Source organism: Arvicola amphibius, chromosome 3 (assembly GCF_903992535.2).
Source record: "Arvicola amphibius chromosome 3, mArvAmp1.2, whole genome shotgun sequence".
Taxonomy (NCBI): domain Eukaryota; kingdom Metazoa; phylum Chordata; class Mammalia; order Rodentia; family Cricetidae; genus Arvicola; species Arvicola amphibius.
In genome coordinates this window covers 125822651-125840180 of record NC_052049.1, presented here as the reverse complement: position 1 = coordinate 125840180, position 17530 = coordinate 125822651, and the positions used below count along the sequence as shown (strand labels likewise).

General features: G+C 48.9%; 2 protein-coding genes across 4 annotated transcripts; one reads left to right on the top strand and one right to left on the bottom strand.

Annotated features, from left to right (window-relative positions):
- The first annotated feature begins 713 nt into the window (after positions 1 to 713).
- Mpi (mannose phosphate isomerase) lies at positions 714 to 9545 on the top strand. Its single transcript, XM_038321560.1, has 8 exons — positions 714 to 770; positions 1218 to 1345; positions 2554 to 2754; positions 4265 to 4406; positions 4744 to 4926; positions 6833 to 7006; positions 8409 to 8617; positions 8845 to 9545. Exons 1-8 carry the CDS (start codon positions 755 to 757, stop codon positions 9061 to 9063), a joined length of 1272 nt encoding a protein of 423 aa, XP_038177488.1. The 5' UTR covers positions 714 to 754; the 3' UTR covers positions 9064 to 9545.
- Positions 9546 to 10365: 820 nt separating this feature from the next.
- Fam219b (family with sequence similarity 219 member B) lies at positions 10366 to 16413 on the bottom strand. Of its 3 annotated transcripts, none has more exons than XM_038321566.1 (5): positions 16107 to 16413; positions 15829 to 15916; positions 15096 to 15173; positions 14664 to 14712; positions 10366 to 12813 (listed from the first exon to the last, which is right to left on the bottom strand). In XM_038321566.1, the coding sequence occupies exons 1-5, from the start codon at positions 16318 to 16320 to the stop codon at positions 12649 to 12651; spliced, it is 594 nt and encodes a 197-aa protein (XP_038177494.1). In that variant the 5' UTR covers positions 16321 to 16413; the 3' UTR covers positions 10366 to 12648. The 3 variants fall into 3 exon arrangements, with proteins under 3 accessions (XP_038177494.1, XP_038177495.1, XP_038177496.1); XM_038321567.1 differs by having other exon boundaries at positions 10366 to 12810; XM_038321568.1 differs by lacking the exon at positions 14664 to 14712 and having other exon boundaries at positions 12678 to 12813.
- Positions 16414 to 17530: the final 1117 nt, after the last annotated feature.

Here is a 17530-nt window from a genome sequence, read left to right as displayed (position 1 = left end):
ACCAATGACCTTCTAACCCCTGGAAATCAGAGGGAAACCTGAAGTGCTCATGATAACATGAACCTACGCATCGCCTTCCCATTTTGCTCACTCCTTTCCCTTCTCTCTCTTTGTGTGTGTGTGTGTGTGTGTGTGTGTGTGTGTGTTCCTTTGTCCTGCTTGTTGACCTTTTTGCTATTTAATTGTGTAAAATGTAGGCACAAGTTCCAGCACTAGCGGATCTTGCTAGCTCTTTCTTCTGCCAGGAACACTCTTCACTTTTCCTAAAATCTCTCCTTCTTATTGGGGCTTACCCAGAAGACCTGTTTCTGATAGGGTCTCACCATGTGTCTCAGGCTGATCCCGAACTCAAGACAATCCTCCTGCCTCAGCTCCCCAAGTACTGGAACTAAAGGGGTGTGCTACTACGTCTGGTTATTTATTGCCTTTTGATACACTGTTAAAATTTATTTAATTACTTCTCTAGACTAGAAACCCTGAAAAAGCACAAAAGTGTTATCTTGTTCTCTGGTGTATACTTGGAACAGCCTGTGGTACTTAGCAACTTCTCAGTACTTTCGTACAGATAAAAGGAGTTAGAAGACAGGAACGTTCGGACCAAGGATTAGGAACAATACTTTTGGGCAACAGGGTATCCTGATTGCAGGAGGTGGTGGACTCTGTGAACTACATTTCCCGTGAAGCTCTGCGCGTAGAGCAGCAGAGGCTGCTGGGAAGGGCTTACGTGCCTGAAGCCGGGTCTCCGGCTGCTAGGATGGCGAGTCAGCGAGGTGAGCCGTTTCCCGGTGCTGATTACCTTGGCGGTGGTCGCGTCCTGGAGACTAATCCTGCCAGGACCTGGCAGGTTGCGACCATTCCCGTGGATGCCGGGCAGAGGAGGGGATCTGGAGTGGGGATTACAACCGGGGGTCGAAGAGACTAGTGCCCCTGGGTGCGTTTGGATCACTCCGGGACCTACCGAGTGCAGAGACGAGTAGTTAGTTCCTTTTCCCTTCCCATCAACTGAACTCAATTCTTCCCCATGACAGACAAGATCCGTATCTACCCGTCTTACAGATGGGAACATCGAGAACTGCAGAAGAGAGGGTGTCATCCCACAACTCAAAGACTTGTGTGGCTTTGCCTTCAGTTAGAAACCCCTCTCGTTCCTGGTTTCCCAGCACTAGGGTCAGGTCTGAAGAGTAGAGCGGAAGCTGACCTTCTGTCTGTGTCCCCAGTGTTCCCACTTTCCTGTGTGGTGCAGCAGTATGCCTGGGGGAAGATGGGCTCCAACAGCGAAGTGGCATGCCTGCTGGCTAGCAGTGACCCACTGGCCCAGATCTCAGAGGACAAACCTTATGCAGAGGTAAGACCCCAGCTGCATGCACATCAGTCCGCTCTACCCTAAGTGAGACCCAAGGGGCTGAGACAAGCCATATGGATCAGTTGTGAAGAATTTGTAGCCCATAAAAGATGTTCTCTTGGTTCTCGGACCAGTCAGTGCAAAAAGAGAGCTGAGTTCTGTAATCACAGAACTGGGAGCTGAGGCAGGAGGATCTGCGTGGTCTCTGTATCAAGTCTCAGTCTCGTACAAAAGAAGATAAGACGACTGTGATTTTTTTTTTCCTGAGACAGAGTTTCTCTATGTAGTCCTGGCTGTCCTGCAAAGCACTCTGTAGACTAAACTGGCCTTGAACTCAGAGATCGCCTGCCTCTGCCTGTCTGCCTCTGCTTCTCTAATGCTGGGACTAAATAAAGGCGTGCACCATGCCCAGCATCTGGGATTTTTTGCACCTTAGTGCTACACTTCTTTCCAGAACAGCTCTCAGCACTTACTGAGTCTTCATTTGTTTTGATTTTTTTTTTTTGAGACGGTCTCAGGGTGCCTAAGCTGATCACAGACTTGCTGTGGAGTTGAGGATGACTTTGAACTCCCAATCCCCCTGCCTCTACATCCTAAGTGTCAGGATTACAGACATACAACACCACTCCTAGCCAAAAATAAATGTTTAACTTTGATTAACTTTTCTCTTTAAAATTTATTTTTATAAAAAGCTACTTTTATTCTTTTTAATCATGTACATGTGTGCATGTCTGCAGGTGGGTATGTGCATGTGAGTGCAGGTGCCTGTGGATGACCAGAGCATTGGATCCCCTGGAGGTTGTGAGCCCTACTTGATGTGGGTTCTGGAAACCGACGGGTGGATGCTTTGGAAGAGCGGCAAGATCTCTTAACCATTGAGCCATTTCTCCACCTCCCTAATTTTTTCATTTTTATTAACCTTAAATTTATTCCTTCTATTGAGAAGGGAAAGGTCAAAGCATAGGGGAGTTTTGCCTTTTGAGACTGAAATAAACGAACGTTAACCCTCCACTGAGCTTCCATTGAGACTCATGCCTTCAGAGACATTCAAGGGTCACTCTCCCCATTGACAGACAGTGGCAGAGCCCATACTTTTCATATGTGAGCCCCAGGTTTGATCCCCAGTACCTATAAACCACTGTGCTAACACTTGCCTCGTACATACAGGGTGTCAGCTGCTTCCTTCTTTCTCAACTTTCCTGTCCTTCTAGCTGTGGATGGGGACGCACCCCCGGGGAGATGCCAGGATCCTTGACAACCGTATCTCCCAGAAGACATTAGGCCAGTGGATTGCTGACAACCAGGACTGCTTAGGCCCAAAGGTCAAAGCCACCTTTAATGGCAAGCTGCCCTTCCTCTTCAAAGTGCTCTCGGTGGAAACAGCCCTGTCTATCCAGGCACACCCTAACAAGGTAGAGGGTGCAGAGGTCGGAGGAGGGGAGGGTTTTGGTGGGCTACCCATAGATTTTACTGCTGTGGTCACCCTGCCCGTACTAGGCTCTAGCTCAGGGCTAAATCCAAGCCTTACTAATCCAGTTTGGCTGCTCAGGGGCAGATGCTGGTGACACACACAGAAGCTATGTCTAAGTGGACAGCTGACTGGCCTGTGCCAAGAGAGCTCCTCCAAGTTCATCCTTGGCTTGCCCTCCTCCAGCCTAGGTCTGTTCATATTTGCCATTTCCCCACCTGCCTGTCTTGGAGAGTTCAATACCAGGATTCCAGGATGGACAGGCACCCCAGCTGTGGCTTCAGCTACACCCTGCTGTGTAATTTTCTTAAAACAAGACCCAACCTAGTTTGAACATTCTGTCTAAATTCTTAAAAAATGTTTAATACTTATTTATTTTTATTTTATGTGATGACTGTTTTGCCTGCATGTAGGCCTGTGTACTACATGAATATAATATGCAGGGAGTTCAGAAAAGGGCATTGGGTTCTTCTGAGATTAAAGTTAGAGGTATCCATGAACTACCATGTGGGTACTGGGAATTGAACCCAAGTCTTCTGGAAGAGTAGCCAGTACCCTTAATCACTGAGCTATAGCTCCAGCACAACCCCTTTTTAAAAAACAAAAAAACAAAAACCTTTTTTTTTGTTGTTTGTGTTTTGAAACAGGGCTTTTCTGTGTAACCCTGGCTGTCCTGGATCTCTTTCTGTAGACCAGGCTGGCCTCAAACTCAGAGGTCCTCTTGGCTCTGCCTCCTGAGTGCTGGGATTAAAGGTTTGTGCCACCACTGCCTGACTTTTTAAATTTTTTTTCTGTTCATCTAGAGAAGACTTTTTTAAAATTTTTTTTTTAATTTTTAAAGATTATTTTATTTCGTGTGTATGAGTGTTTGCCTCCATGTATGCATGTACATCACATGCATGCTTGGTGCCTTTGGAAGTAAGAGGGCATCAGATGCCCTGGAACTGGAGGTACAAATGGTTGTGAGCCACCCTGTGGGTGCTAGGGAAGGAACTCGAGTCCTCTGCCAGAGCACCAAGTGCTCTTAACTACTGAGCCATCTCTCCAGCCCCTAATTTTGGAGTTTTTAAAGATGGGTCTTGTGAAGCCCAAGCTGGCTTCAAGCTCAGCATGCAGCTGAGGGTGACCTAACATTCTAGACACTCCTAGCTCTGCCTCTCCAAGTCATTTACCCACGTCACACAGTTCACGCCTGTTGTTTGGAGTTCCTGAGCCACAGGCCGGGTCTCGTAAGTCTATCCCAGCTCTCCCCTGGATTTGTTTGGCCCATATCTCTACCCTGGGTTGACTGAACCCCTAGTTTCTGCATGATGCCTTGGCTGAGTTAATTGTCAGAGGTAAGAAGCCACTGCCATCTGGCAGCTGGGGCAGGTGGGCAGCAGGGGCTGCAGAGACCAGTAATCCTGCTGATGAAAGCTGTCCCCCGACTGTCCTCCTCCACTTCCCACCCGCAGGAGCTGGCAGAGAAGCTGCACCTCCAGGCTCCGCAGCATTACCCTGATAACAACCACAAGCCCGAAATGGCCATCGCCCTCACCCCCTTCCAGGGCTTGTGTGGTTTCCGGCCAGTGGAGGAGATTGTGACCTTCCTGAAGAGTACGGCTGGGCAGGAAATCTGAGGACATACGTACTGGCTCTGGGATGCGTGAGGAACCTGGACCAAAGGAGAAACAGAGACAGAGAGCACAGGCTTATTATCATAGGAGCTAAATGGATTTTGGCCTCATGAGGCAGTTTTTAGGGGGGCAGTGGGCTAAATAGTGAGACCAGGCTCAGGTGTGGTTGCTGAGGGCTGGGGATGGACACACATTTCCAAGGCGGGGTTTCTGTAGCGTCGCTGGGGCTTTGGTTAGGGATGCGGTAGGAGGCCCTCACTTCTCAGTGGTTTGTCTTATCATTTCTCTTACATCCCCTTGGCCTGGCTACCCTGCAGAGGTGCCTGAGTTCCAGTCCCTGATTGGAGAGGAGGCCACAGCACAGCTGAAGCAGAGCGTGAGCGGAGATCCCGGGGCTGTGGCCGCTGCTCTGAGGAATTGCTTCTCCCACCTGATGAAGAGTGAGAAGAAGGTGGTGGTGGAGCAGCTTAACCTGTTGGTGAAGCGCATCTCCCAGCAAGGTGGGTGTGACAGACCCCTGACTCCTCAGAGATGCATAGATGAGGCTATGGATACAGGGTTCCCAGCCCTGTTCCCCAAGTGGAACCTAAAAGGGGCCAAACTTAGATGGGCACTAAGATCAGCTGCTACCATTCCTTTCCCAGCCATTGTGGAGTGGGCCCCAGGTTGAGTGCTACCTTCTAACAGGTTTCTCCAGGTGGCTGAAAGTGGACTGGCCTAGCGGATTCTACCAGTGCCCCTAGTGGCACTTCCAGATTCTTCCCAGCCCTCCAGCTGCTTCCTGGGGGACAGACTAGCATTTGGGGGACTGGGGAACAGGAAGGACCAAGGAGCTCACTCTTCTCTAGAGGACCTAAGCTTTGTGCTTTTAATGATTAATTCTTCCTTAAAGCCCTCCTTGTGCTAACAGGATTCAGGAAATGACCGTGGTGGGTGTGGTTGTGTTACTGTTGGCCTGAGGAGTCAACAGACAGTGAGAAAGCAGCCAGGCTGATAGAGTCTGGAGCTTCCGTGGCACTTGTTGAGGTCCTAGCTCCTCTTCTGATAGGCCAGCTCCTTTTCCAGGCCTCCGCAGAACCTGCTTCTGGTTCAATCTTTCCCTAAGTCCCTGCTGTGTTACCTTCCCTGATCATAGCCTCTGGTTTTGTATTGTGGTTTTGAGTGTCTGATCTCACATGCTCTTGGAGAACCCTGACCTGACCTCTCTTCTGACACCCAGGTATGCAGTGACCCCTTAGTATCATGTGCTCACTTGTTAAAACTGGGGTTCTCTAGGCCAGAGACCTTCATGTTTGCCCCAGTGTTTAGCAGAACAGCCATTGAGCAAGTCTCTGTGTAAAGACTAAGCCACCCTCCCCCTTGGAACCCTGTTTCCTTTATTGTGGGTCCTGCACACACTGAATACACTCCTCTCTCCTTTGCACGCTGAGGAAACTCAGCTCACTCTGCCCCTGCACCTGCCCTTCCAAACATCTCCCTCATGTTTGTAGCCCAGGCTGAGCTCATCTTCCCTTGGTCAGTCTCCAGGGTACATTTTGACCCACAGCACATTGTGCCTTGTGCTCTCTGCGGTACAGCCATCCCAGTTTGCCTAAGATGGCAGATTTCCTGAGACATGGGACTTTCAGTGCTAACAAAGGGGAAGTCCTTGGCCAGTAGGGAATTTGGCACTCTTCATGAAGGTTTGGGGTTATCCATTGATCTAAAATAGATTTTGAGCTCAAGATCAGTGAGTGGTCCCTAACCAGGAGACTTTTTGAGGGGGCAATTGTCTGGAGATGTTTTTATCAAAATCTGAACTGGAGATACTAGTAGTAGCTGTGTTTTAAGTATTTCTCACACAACTGTATCTCCCACCTCTCTTTGAAACAAGGTTTCTTATAACCAAAGCCAGCCTCAGACTCATTAGATAGCTACATTCTGACACTCCTGCTCCTACTTCTCGGGTGGGTGCTGGGATTACAGGCACGTGTTATCATGCCTGTGTTCTTGTGGAGCCAGGATCAAGCCTAGGGTTTCATGCATGCTGGGTAAGCAAGCACGCTACCAGCTGAGCTGCGTCCCTAGCTTGTACCATGTGAGACAGGGTCAGACTCTGCAGTCCAGGCTGTGTTAGTGAAGGCCCAGACTACCCTTCACTCATGGTGATTCTCCTGCTTTGGTGCTAGGATGATGGCTGTGCACCATAATGCCCACCTAGCTGCTGTAGCCAGGCCAGGCATGCAGATGGTTGAGGCGAGAGATGGCATTTTTGTGAGCAGAAAGACCAAGGATGACTGAATATCAAAGATGAGGGATGTTTAGGAGAGGCCCGGGGCAGGGACTGTTCCTAAGACTCCCTTATCAGGGTGAAGTCGTGACTACCACGTGTGTCTTAGTGTCCTTGGGATGCTCTGTGACCCTCAGTATCTGCCGGAAACAGCATGGACGACATTTGTGGGAAGCTCTTGCTGCAGCTGCACCAGCAGTACCCAGGTGATATCGGATGTTTCGCCATTTACTTTCTGAACCTGCTCGACTTGAAGCCGGGGGAAGCCATGTTTCTGGAGGCCAATGTGCCCCATGCCTACCTGAAGGGAGGTGAGCCCCATTTCAATCGTACGCTCCACTGCCATTCCCTGTGGACCTTGTTTCTTGTGTGGATGAAAGAGAGGATGGTTGGTGAGACCTTCTGTAAGCACAGGCCAGCCTCTGGCCCCAAGGGTGGTCGAGCCAATATGGATGGTGGCTGCCAGCCAGATGGTAGACATAGCTTAAAATGTGCTAGCAGCCACAAGTTCTGATGTTAAGTCCCTTTGATGAGTGTGGAAATCAGCTTGAGCCAAGCCACGCTAGACAAAGCTGCTGTTCTCTGTCTTCTCACTCGTGTTTGCACACCAGCTCTATCTGCCTGGAGATTTTCACACTCAGGATGGGTGATGGGTGATGAACAGAGGATGTCACTTGTGTGTGAGTGCAGGCGCCCATGTACCATAGGGCACGTGTGGAGGTCAGAGGGCAACCTGGCGGCTACAGCTGATCTTCATTCTGTTTTGTTTGAGGGTCTTTTTTTATTTTTTTTTCTGCCACATACTCACTCCAATCCAGCTGGCTTGTGAACTTCAGAGGATTCTCCTGTCTCCCCATGGGAATGCTGGGATTGCAAGTATTTGTACTTCACACCTTTTTGTTTGTTTGTTTTTCAAAACAGGGTTTCTCTGTAGCTTTGAAGCCTGTCCTGGAACTAGCTCTTGTAGACCAGGCTGGCCTTGAACTCATATAGATTCTCCTGCCTCTGCCTCCTGAGTGCTGGGGTTAAGGGCATGCGCCACCACTGCCCAGTTCTACCACTGTTTTTTAAAGATTTTATTTATTTATTTATTTTATGTATACAAGTGCTCTATCTGAACATATGCCTTTATTCCAGAAGAGGGCATTAGATCACACCATAGATGGTTGTGAGCCACCATGCGGTTGCTGGGAATCGAACTCAGGACCTTTGGAAGAGCAGCTAGTGCTCTTAACCACTGAGCCATCTCTTCAGCCCCATACTATACACCAGTTTTAATATGTGGCTTTGGCATTTGAACTCAGGTCCTCATGTTTGCATGGCAAGTGGTTTTACCCACTTTGACCACCCTCTTTGTTGCTCTTCTTGTTTTGAGACAGTCTCACTCTGTAGTCCAGGCTGACCTCAAACTCGTGGCGGCCCTTCTACTTCATTCAGCCTTGCGAGTGCTGTGATTATAGGCATAAGTCGCCAGGTTTAACTGGTGTCCCATCTGACTGTTGACAGCTTATCCACTCACAGGCTTCTGTTGCAGAAGTGTAAGAGAAGTCATGTTAACATAGGGGTTAACACAATTTTGATGCCTATTACCTTCATCATATTCTCCTACAATTCACAAATTTTTACCTAATTTATAGGGCATGCATATGGCCTAAGTTAGGAGGCCCAGCCCTGGAGAGCCCATCTTAGCACATGACATTTATCTGTCCTCAGACTGTGTGGAATGCATGGCATGTTCAGACAATACTGTGCGTGCTGGCCTGACGCCCAAATTCATTGATGTGCCAACCTTGTGTGAAATGCTCAACTACACACCTAGCCCCAGCAAGGACAGGCTGTTTGCCCCAACACGGAGTCAAGATGACCCCTATCTCTCTATCTATGACCCCCCTGTGCCTGACTTCACTGTTATGAAGATGGAGGTGAGTATGTGGGCCAGGTGGGTATCCTTTGTGTAGCATGTCAAACCTACAGGGGTATACTTGGGGCTGGATTTCCTGTCAAGCCACCTAGTATGGGCAGCCACAGAGGCCATCTACTTCTCTGCCAGGGACCAGATGTGGGTCTCCATGGTGACGAGAGCCGCCTTTGAGGTGCTCTGGAACCCAGGGGGCAGAGTGTAAACTCTTCTATCACTTCTCTCTACCAGGTCCCTGGCTCTGTCACTGAATACAAGGTCTTGGCACTAGACTCTGCCAGCATCCTTCTCATGGTTCAAGGGACAGTGACAGCTACCACACCCACAGTTCAAGCAGAAATCCCTTTGCAGCGTGGTGGAGTGCTCTTCATTGGGGCCAATGAGAGTGTCTCACTGAAGCTTACCGTGCCCAAGGATCTGCTCATCTTCCGGGCCTGCTGTCTATTGTAGAGGACAGTCTTCTACCCTCTCTGCCTGTCACCATATCCTGGCCAGCTCCAACCCCTGTCCCTGTTGTGACTCTTTGGTGCATGCTGGAATGGTAGAGTAGTGAGCGTGGCTTTAGTGACTCCAGAGCATGCCCAGGTTGGACCATCTCCAGGATGAGGGGTCTGTGTGAAGACTGAGACCTGCCACTCCATGGTACTCTCGACACTCCTTACTACCTCTGAGCCAGATGTGTCAATTCAGGAGGCAACAGCTGTGCCCCAGCTAAGGCATTAAGCTAACAAAACATGCATGACCCAGCATTAGGTCAGCATCCGTCTGAGTGACAGGTGAGGCGATGTCTTAAGAACAGGCTTCTTGCCCTGGGACTGTTTGCTCTCTCAGCTGCAGAGAGGGAAGGGGCAGGCCAGCAGACTAATGGTCTTACTCCCTCCAAGCTCTGTCAATGTAATTAAAGATCACTTTTGTTGAGGATACAGACTAAAGAGCAGTCAGACTTCGGTATTCCTGCCCCTGATGTGGGTGGAAAGAGTTCTCTGATGTTGTCCAATTTTGGTTTTAATTCTCCTTCATACAACTTCCTGGGGGTGGGCAGGTTGGATTCCAGAACCTTTTATAGGAAGGGGTAGGAGAGGAAGCCAGCCTCGCCTCAGTTGCACAGCTTGCAGGCAGGCTGTGGCCGTGCTTCTAGTGAACCTGTTTGGAGACTATCTTGCCATGTTCCAAAGGTTGGTTTTGAAGTTGTGCTTCTGTCTCAGCTGTATTATGGCTTCTGGTGTTTGCACATGTTTATGTATGTGCACATGTAGCTCAATGTTATTCCTCAAGAGCCAGCCACCTCTTTTCCTTTTTGTTTTGTTTTTTTTTTTTTTTTTTTTTTTTTTGACAAAGAGTTTCTCACTGGAACGCACTAGTTCAGCTATGCTGACTGGCTAGAAAGCCTCAGTGAGCCTCGTGGCTCAGCCTCCCCAGGACTGGGATTACAGGTATGTGCCACTACCACCTTCGGCTTCTTATTTGGGTGCTTGTAGTAGAGTGGTTAGGGATCTGAACTCGGGTTCTCATGTTTGCACAGTTATCTCTTTACCACCGGAGCCATCCCTGGTCCCTTTTAGGTATTTTTGAGGTTCTCATTTAACTCAGGCTAGTGTTATGTATTGGGGGCTAGAGAGATGACTCAGCAAAAAGTACTTACAGAGAACCCAGGTTTGGTTCCCAGCTCCCATGTGAGTTCCAGGATAACCAGTGCTACACAGACAAACCTATCTCAAAAAAGTCCCCCCCCCCCAAAAAAAGGAGACCAACTGCCATGATTGCATTTATTTTAACAGGCTGTAGAAGTATAAGCCAAGAGGTCTGTAGAGCAGTGGTCTGTAAACATCAGATGGATGCACTCCTTCCCAGGACTGCCTCCTGCAGAACACCCAGCACTCTGAATTGAGGCATCTAGAATCTGGGCACCAGTGTGCCTTTATTGGTATTGCTTTCGCCTAGCCCCTAACAACTGACCATTTCTACCCCTCCCAACTGGACGTTATCACCTGCAACACATCCCTGAGCTTTCGCCACAAAATAATGCTTTCCCATATAAGACCACCCAGCTCGTGAACTTCCCTTCCAGGGGCTGTTCCAGCCAAGTATCTCAATGTTGATCACAGCAATAACTACCTCAGAGGGTGTGGTTTGTAGGTTGCCGAATGCCCAAACTACTCTGTCTTAACCAAATCCCAACAGAAATAGGGTTTCACATCTAAATTCACAACCACTAATAGCCCTCACATCAAGTCTTTGTCTCCACTGTACTACACCTATTCCCTTTCCACAGAGTTACAGAAGGCCTCGATACGGTCTATGTTCCCTCCCTGCAGGCTTTACCTAAGGTGCTCAGAATGTGAGAGGCCTGCCTTGGGTTGCAGAGTCCCACTGCAGCACACAAGCAGCAACTATAACCCAGTCCCAAGAGCCAAGCAGATCGCCTCTAGTTTCCACCCCATCTTCCCTCCTGGGATGCTGCTAGACAGTTGAGTAAAAAGCACCCAGACATGGTATACTCTTCAATCTTCTGTGGCCTGAGAAGAAAAGCCTGTCAGGTACTAGCAGGCTATCACAAGGACAGGCTTCTGGCCAAGTAACAGGGAAGGCCTCTTTTGATCTTATCCTTTCTGCTACCACTTGTAGAACGGCCACAAGGGCCCATCATTCCTTCTAAACCTCTAGGAGCCACTGGGCATGACAGTCACATGTGTGTCCAACCCCTAATTCTGACTAGTTAGTGTGCCCTTTATGCTGGGAACCCTGTCCACTCCAAGTCTCACCACACACCTGGGTTAAGGTAAAAGGTGGGGAAGAGGGTCCTGGAAAACTGATTTCCAGAAAGAACTTGGTATTACAAGAGAAATTATCCCTGTGTTGACTATGCTCACCCACAGATTTGCTTTGCTCCATGCCCTTCCCCCCAGTGTGGGACTTGAACCCAGACACTGCACATGCTAGGCAATGCTCTGCTAGAGCTGTTGCTCCAGCCTGTGAGCCTGTGCTGGGGCAGAGGAATGTGCCATAAGAATAAACCTTGTTAGAAGAGGACGTCCAGGAGCTGGCGTAGGTCTCCTCCCCATCAAGTCTGAACATTTCCATGTAGGCCAAAGCCACATAGCTACACCAGGACATTACTCTCACTCAAAAGCTTAAAAAGCTAAACCCAGGAAGGCACTTACTGCCCAGCAGCTCCCTCTGCTGGTAATCACAAAACTGCAGGTTTCTGGTGCCAGCCACAGGAGCCAGTCCAACTAATAACTCAAAAAAAAAAAAAAAAAAACCAAACAAAACAAACAAAACAGGCAGAAAAAACTAATCAAGGAACTACAGATAAATGAACATATACAGAGAAGTTTCCTTTTAACCAGGGAAGGGCTGACCAGTTACTAAACACATCCAGGCAGCAGGACCAGTAGACTGTCCTAGTTCAGAGGTTCAGAAAGCCACAATCGTACATCACCAGAAAGCTATATTCCTTGCCGTAACTAGACAGATGTAACCTGAAGTAACAACCCACTTAGTGCTTTCTTGAAGGTCAGACCTGTTAACTGACCTTAGAGCTGGAGCAAGAAAAACAGAATTTCCTGACTTGGTCTCAGTTATACTCTTTCAGATTCCTACTGCAGGCCATAAAGTGCTATTTTCTGCCTCCCACCACACCACCCAACAGAGCCTGGGCAGGGGAGCTCTTTCTTTCCCTTCTCAGAACACCCCGACAAACACCAGTCAGAACGTCTGCAAATGGGTTCTCAGCAATCCTTGTCAGTAGCATAAGAACCACAGAAAGTCTGTATTCCTGCCCTTACTGACATGGCTTCCTGAAACTGCCCAACAGAGAACTGCAGACTTTCACCTGTCGCCTATGACCCAAGCAGGGGCTTCTGACAGGAGGAGCACTAGGTGAGGGCTTGCCTGTAGGTCAGAGGCCTGCCCAGAAGGTCGGTGTATCCAGTGATTCTAGGCTGGCAGCAGTGCCCAGTGCACCGAGCTGTGAGAAGCCATTAGGGCTCTGTAGGCCTCATGATAAGCAGGGCCCATCCTGGAAGGTTATGGCTACTGGAGGGTACAGGAAGAATCCCCAAGACAGCACCAGCAGCAAGAACATGAGGAAGAGGCAATAGGCTTAGGGGGAATGAGGTCCAGGTCCTCGTCATCTGGAATCTCATCCAGGTGATATCCATCCTGCAGCAGCTGCCGGCTCACATCCTGGTTCACCTGCTAAAGGAAGAGGAGAGAACTATAAACCAGGATGCAAAGCATGCAGAGCAGCTGCCCAAAGGCAGGTCCCTAACTCCACTCCTGAGCTTCCTGTCCCTGCTCCACTAGCCCCAGGCCAACTCCACATCCTGGATTACAAAGGAAGCATCACTTATGTCCAGCTGTGCCTTTCCAGCAGTGAACTCCCTAGAGGGTAACTGAAAACTATCCAGGCTTCACATAAAAAAAAAAAAAAATCACTGTACTGAGCCAAGCAATGGTGGTACATGCCTTTAATCCCAGCCAGGGAGGCAGAGGCAGCAGGTAGATGGATCTCAGTGAGTTTGATGCCAGCCTGGTCTACAGAGCAAGATCCAGGACAGTCAGGGCTGTTATACAGAGAAACCTTGTCTCAAAAAACAAAACACCCCAAAACCACTGTACTGACTTTTCCCATGGGAAACCCAGACATCCCTGTCAAGATTAAATACAGTGCTGTCCTGTGTGGTGGCTCATGCCTTTGGTTCCAGCTCTTGGGAGACAGAGGCAGGCAGATCTGTGAGTTCAAGGCCTGCCTGTCTACATGAGTTCTAGGACAAGCGGGGTCATATAAAGAGGAAACTATCTCCAAAAAAATAAATAAAAATAATAAAGGAAAGGAAAAATAAATATGGGGCTGATAACAGAAAAATGGGCTTAAGTATTAAAGGTATATGTGGTACAGTGGAAAGGGGTAGGGAGCAACTCTGCCTGCACTGCCAGTTCCTATTACCTTCTCTGCTGGCAGAGCTGGTAAGTCCAACAGTCAGCCTGATTTCACCAGGGTACTGGCAGGCAAAATGTCAATCAGGCTAGGAAAATTTAAGACTTGGGATTCTTGGCGGCGTTTTCTTTTTTTTTTTTTTTTTTTTTTTGAGACAAGGTTTCTCTGTGTAGCTCTGGCTATACTGGAACTCACTCTGTAGACCAGGCTGGCCTCGAACTCACAGAGATCCACCTGCCTCTGCCTTCGAAGTGCTGGGATTAAAGGCATGTGCCATCACCACTTGACAAATTTTCTTAATTTTAGTAATTTTAGTGTCTAGACATATAAGGAGGGTACACTGTGTAAGCTGTGCAAAAATTAAGAGATTAGCCAAAGATTCCTTGGAGAATAAGGAAGAAAGACCTAGTAAGTCATGTCCCCACTTTGGATTCTTTGTGCTTGTACCAGCACATGCTATCCTATGCACCAGTTATGCATGGCTGAGACTTTTCTGACCCTGTGTTTATCCCTGGTACAATCATTCTTGAGATGTCTAAAAGACCAACCCAGGAGGTGTGCTCAGAACTGCCCAGAGACGAACTGAAGAAAGCAGGCTCAGTGGAAGATGGGTAGGGGAGGGTTGACTGCTGACCTGGTGATAGAGTGACTTGAGTTACTGTGTGACATTGGAAGGCAGACCTATGACCAGTGGGTCCAGGCTGCAAGAAACAGGAAGACCTATAAGCTAACTAAAGAAAGAGTTGTATGTTTGCTGGGGGAGGGCAGCAAGCAATGCTTTTCGGATGTAATGAGTACCCAATCACAGGAAGCATCCCAGCACACAGAAGCTAGTAAACACTTAGCTGGAATTTATCAAGAGGGTTTCTAGATTATGGACTCTTGAGATCACCTCTAGCCCTGAGGCTACAGAGTCTCCTGAATTTTCAACAGCTCTCCTAAGACACCGACTATCTCTGCTAAGGAAAGAGGGCAGAGTGGAAAACTAGAGAACAGACTAGAATCTAGCACAGCGCTGTGCACACAGCAGGCACCAACCAAACATTTTGGCAGTGGTAGTGATGCTGCTTGCAGCCTAGCACTGCACAGATAGACGCTCTGGACTTGCCTCTGCAGAGGAATACCCGGAGGAGTATCTGGATTCCAGCTCCCCATCACTAGGAGAAGAGGAAGACAATCAGTTCAGGGGACATCTATGGAGCACAGCTGCAAATGGCAAGGAGGACATGCAAGGGGGCTGAAGGACTTGTGAAGCAAAGACCGCACACCATAGAGCTCAAGCCCAGTGTCTCCAGTGAGTACCGATGGCTCTGCTCCCTCAGTTGACTTCAGCAGAAACAGTCATTCTCACTAAAGTGCAGGCACAATAGGACAGGGTGACCCTTCCAGCCATGCCATCCCTGGAAGGGACAGCACTCAGAAGAGAACACCCTGGAATGTGCATGAAGGGCACTGGAAGAGATAGGAACAGGCAAGGGCACCAAGCAATCTGCAGTGCTATCCAAGTCACTCCCCGACTGTTTCCAAGGAAAGTACTCACCTGTCAGAGTCAAGGGACACCAGGTTCTCATCTGGACTCTGGCTAAGAGCAGTATAGCCCTTGTTAAACTTCACTGACCTGAGGAGAGATGGGGAGGGGAAGAAAGCACAGGCATTTCACAGGGAAGACCATTCCAGACTTCCCTCTACCTGGCCACAGCCATCACAGCCTAATGCTCTATGCAGGTGGCTCTGGCTCCTCAAATTATGTTCTAGCCCACTCTACTCCACTGATAGCACCTAAGAAAAATACATCTCCCTCTTTTGAAGCAGGAAAAGCAGCTTTTCTCCACCTTATTTAACCAGCGGAGCTCAGGCAAATCCCTTCACATTTGAGTTTCAACATTCAGCTGCAAACAGCCATAGTATGTGAGGTCTTATTAGCTCCGAGAGCGTCCCATTCTATAAAAACAAAACAAAACAAAAAAAGCACAAAACCCAAAACACTGCACAGGCCATTCTCATCTCCGCTCCTGGGACTTCAGCCACCATCTCTTCCCTTAATGAATTATCTTACTTATGCACTGATGGAACTCCCCTATTTCAAAGCCTATTTCGTGATACTAGCACGGTCTTAAAGAAGAGTAGAGGTAGTTCCAATCCCCATTCTTAAGGTGAACCTGTCAGCAGACTAGCTAACTCAACTCTAAACTTCAGCACCCTGTTTCCGGGGCAGGGGGCTAAAGGCCTTCTTTGGAAGCTTCTGACAAAGAGGATGTGAAGCCCACTGAGACCTTTTTCCTGAAGAATCGGGGCGGTTCGGTAAGGCCCCCAGCATGCCCTTTCTCCGTAGAACGGCCTTGGCCAGGTCCCGGTGCTTCTCTGGAAGTCAAAAGGTCCTGGGTCAGCCGGGTCTTCCCTATTCTGCTGCTTCCCGGGCTCTCAGCAGCGGGAGAGGGCTGGACCTTAGACCCCTTCCCCTCTTGGGACAAGATCATGGGACTTTGGGGCCCAACCCTTGACAACAGCTGCCCGCTTCGGCAGAGACCCTCATGCATCCCGCCGCACTCACGAAGCTTAGCCTGAATGGAAGGTGCGCGCGTCACCATGTATGGTCCCCGTTTCTCCATAGCGGCCAGCGGGCGTTCCCCGAGCCGGAGGGCCGCGCCGCCGCTCCGTCCGGAGGGCAGTCCTGCAGCTCCTGCCGCGCCGTCTGGGGCCGCGCCAGGCCGGGGTCCCTGGGTGGACATCCGCACCTCGTGCCCCTGGGGCTCAGAGGCCGCCATGGCCCGCCCCGCCCGCCAGCGGCCAGGCCGGCGTGGGAAGAACGAATCGCGGGGCGTGCACTCCTTTAGTAAGATGGTGGCACACCGGCTCGGGCTTCTCTTGGCGCCTTCCCCCCAGGCCTGCAGTGGGGCGAGCATCAAGGTTCCGCCCGGATTGTCAGGAGCGGGGCAGCACAGGTCCTGCCTTCCAGATACTCTGAAACCCGAAGTTTATTTAAGCTTGATGATGTGGAGGATTTCAATTTAGTCTGTAGTCTAATTAAATGACATTTATATATGGCGGTAGGTGTGTGCCTCGAGTGCCTCTTTCTCCTCTCCTTTAGGGGTAATACAGGAGGGGCCAGACTGAAATGAAGGGGCAACAGCACCCTTCTCTAGAAAAGGGGTCAGGGTCCGTTGAGAGATATTTGATCACATTGTGAACCCCGAGTTTGCGTTAATTAAATAAAAACCTTGGGTCAAGAGGCAGAGCCAGCAACTAGTTGATAGGAAGTAGTTATAGTTAGAGGGAGTCAGGAAAACGAATAGAGAAACACACAGGAAGTAATGAGAGTAACGGTCTTTTTTAGCGAGAGAGAATCTATTTTGCTTGGTCACCAGCTAAGGAGGAAGGCCAGCTGGCACGTTTTTACCCCAGCATCTGACTTCCTAAGTCTTTATTGGTAAAATAGAAGGATAAAGACTTGTTAAAAACTACATTTGGCTGCAGTGGCAGGTGTGGTTCTGGTGGACCTCGGCCTGAACAGCGAGCCCTGTCAGTAGCTGAAACGGTAGTAGATTCAGGAGTAGCCGCTGTACCAACGATAAAGCGAGGTTTGGTACAATCACACGACAGAAATCACAGCAGCGGCGGACAAACTGAGAAGTCATCAGATTTGGTGAGACACCCGGGAAGTTCTTAAGGACTTAAACAATATTTAAAAATACAATCTTTCCCACCTTAATGATGGACAATATAACAATACAGGAAATTAAGACCCTGTATAATACTACTAAGGATGACTTGAAAATGGAAACAATAAATAAGGAATTGAAGGATTTAGCTGGGATTGACGTAATACTGACTTTAACTACTATCAGTCTGGGAATTCGTATTTTATCCTTAATAGCTACAGTGTTTGTTTGTTTTGTGCCAAACAGAAAAAAAGGCTTCCTATTTGTGCCAAATATAAAAAGTTGAATGATAAGATACAAGCCTTAGAAAAACTTA

What these genes read in the sequence shown, in the direction of transcription:
- Mpi (XM_038321560.1), top strand. An exon ending in TCCAGGCACACCCTAACAAG is followed by an intron (nt 2,755 to 4,264) that starts GTAGAGGGTGCA and finishes TCCCACCCGCAG; the next exon opens with GAGCTGGCAGAGAAGCTGCA. An exon ending in GAAGCGCATCTCCCAGCAAG is followed by an intron (nt 4,927 to 6,832) that starts GTGGGTGTGACA and finishes TGTGACCCTCAG; the next exon opens with TATCTGCCGGAAACAGCATG.
- Fam219b (XM_038321566.1), bottom strand. Translation starts at nt 16,320, where the DNA reads ATGGCGGCCTCTGAGCCCCAGGGGCACGAGGTGCGGATGTCCACCCAG. An exon ending in CCCGATTCTTCAGGAAAAAG is followed by an intron (nt 15,174 to 15,828) that starts GTCTCAGTGGGC and finishes ATCTCTCCTCAG; the next exon opens with GTCAGTGAAGTTTAACAAGG. An exon ending in CCGGGTATTCCTCTGCAGAG is followed by an intron (nt 12,814 to 14,663) that starts GCAAGTCCAGAG and finishes CTCTTCCTTTAG; the next exon opens with CAGGTGAACCAGGATGTGAG.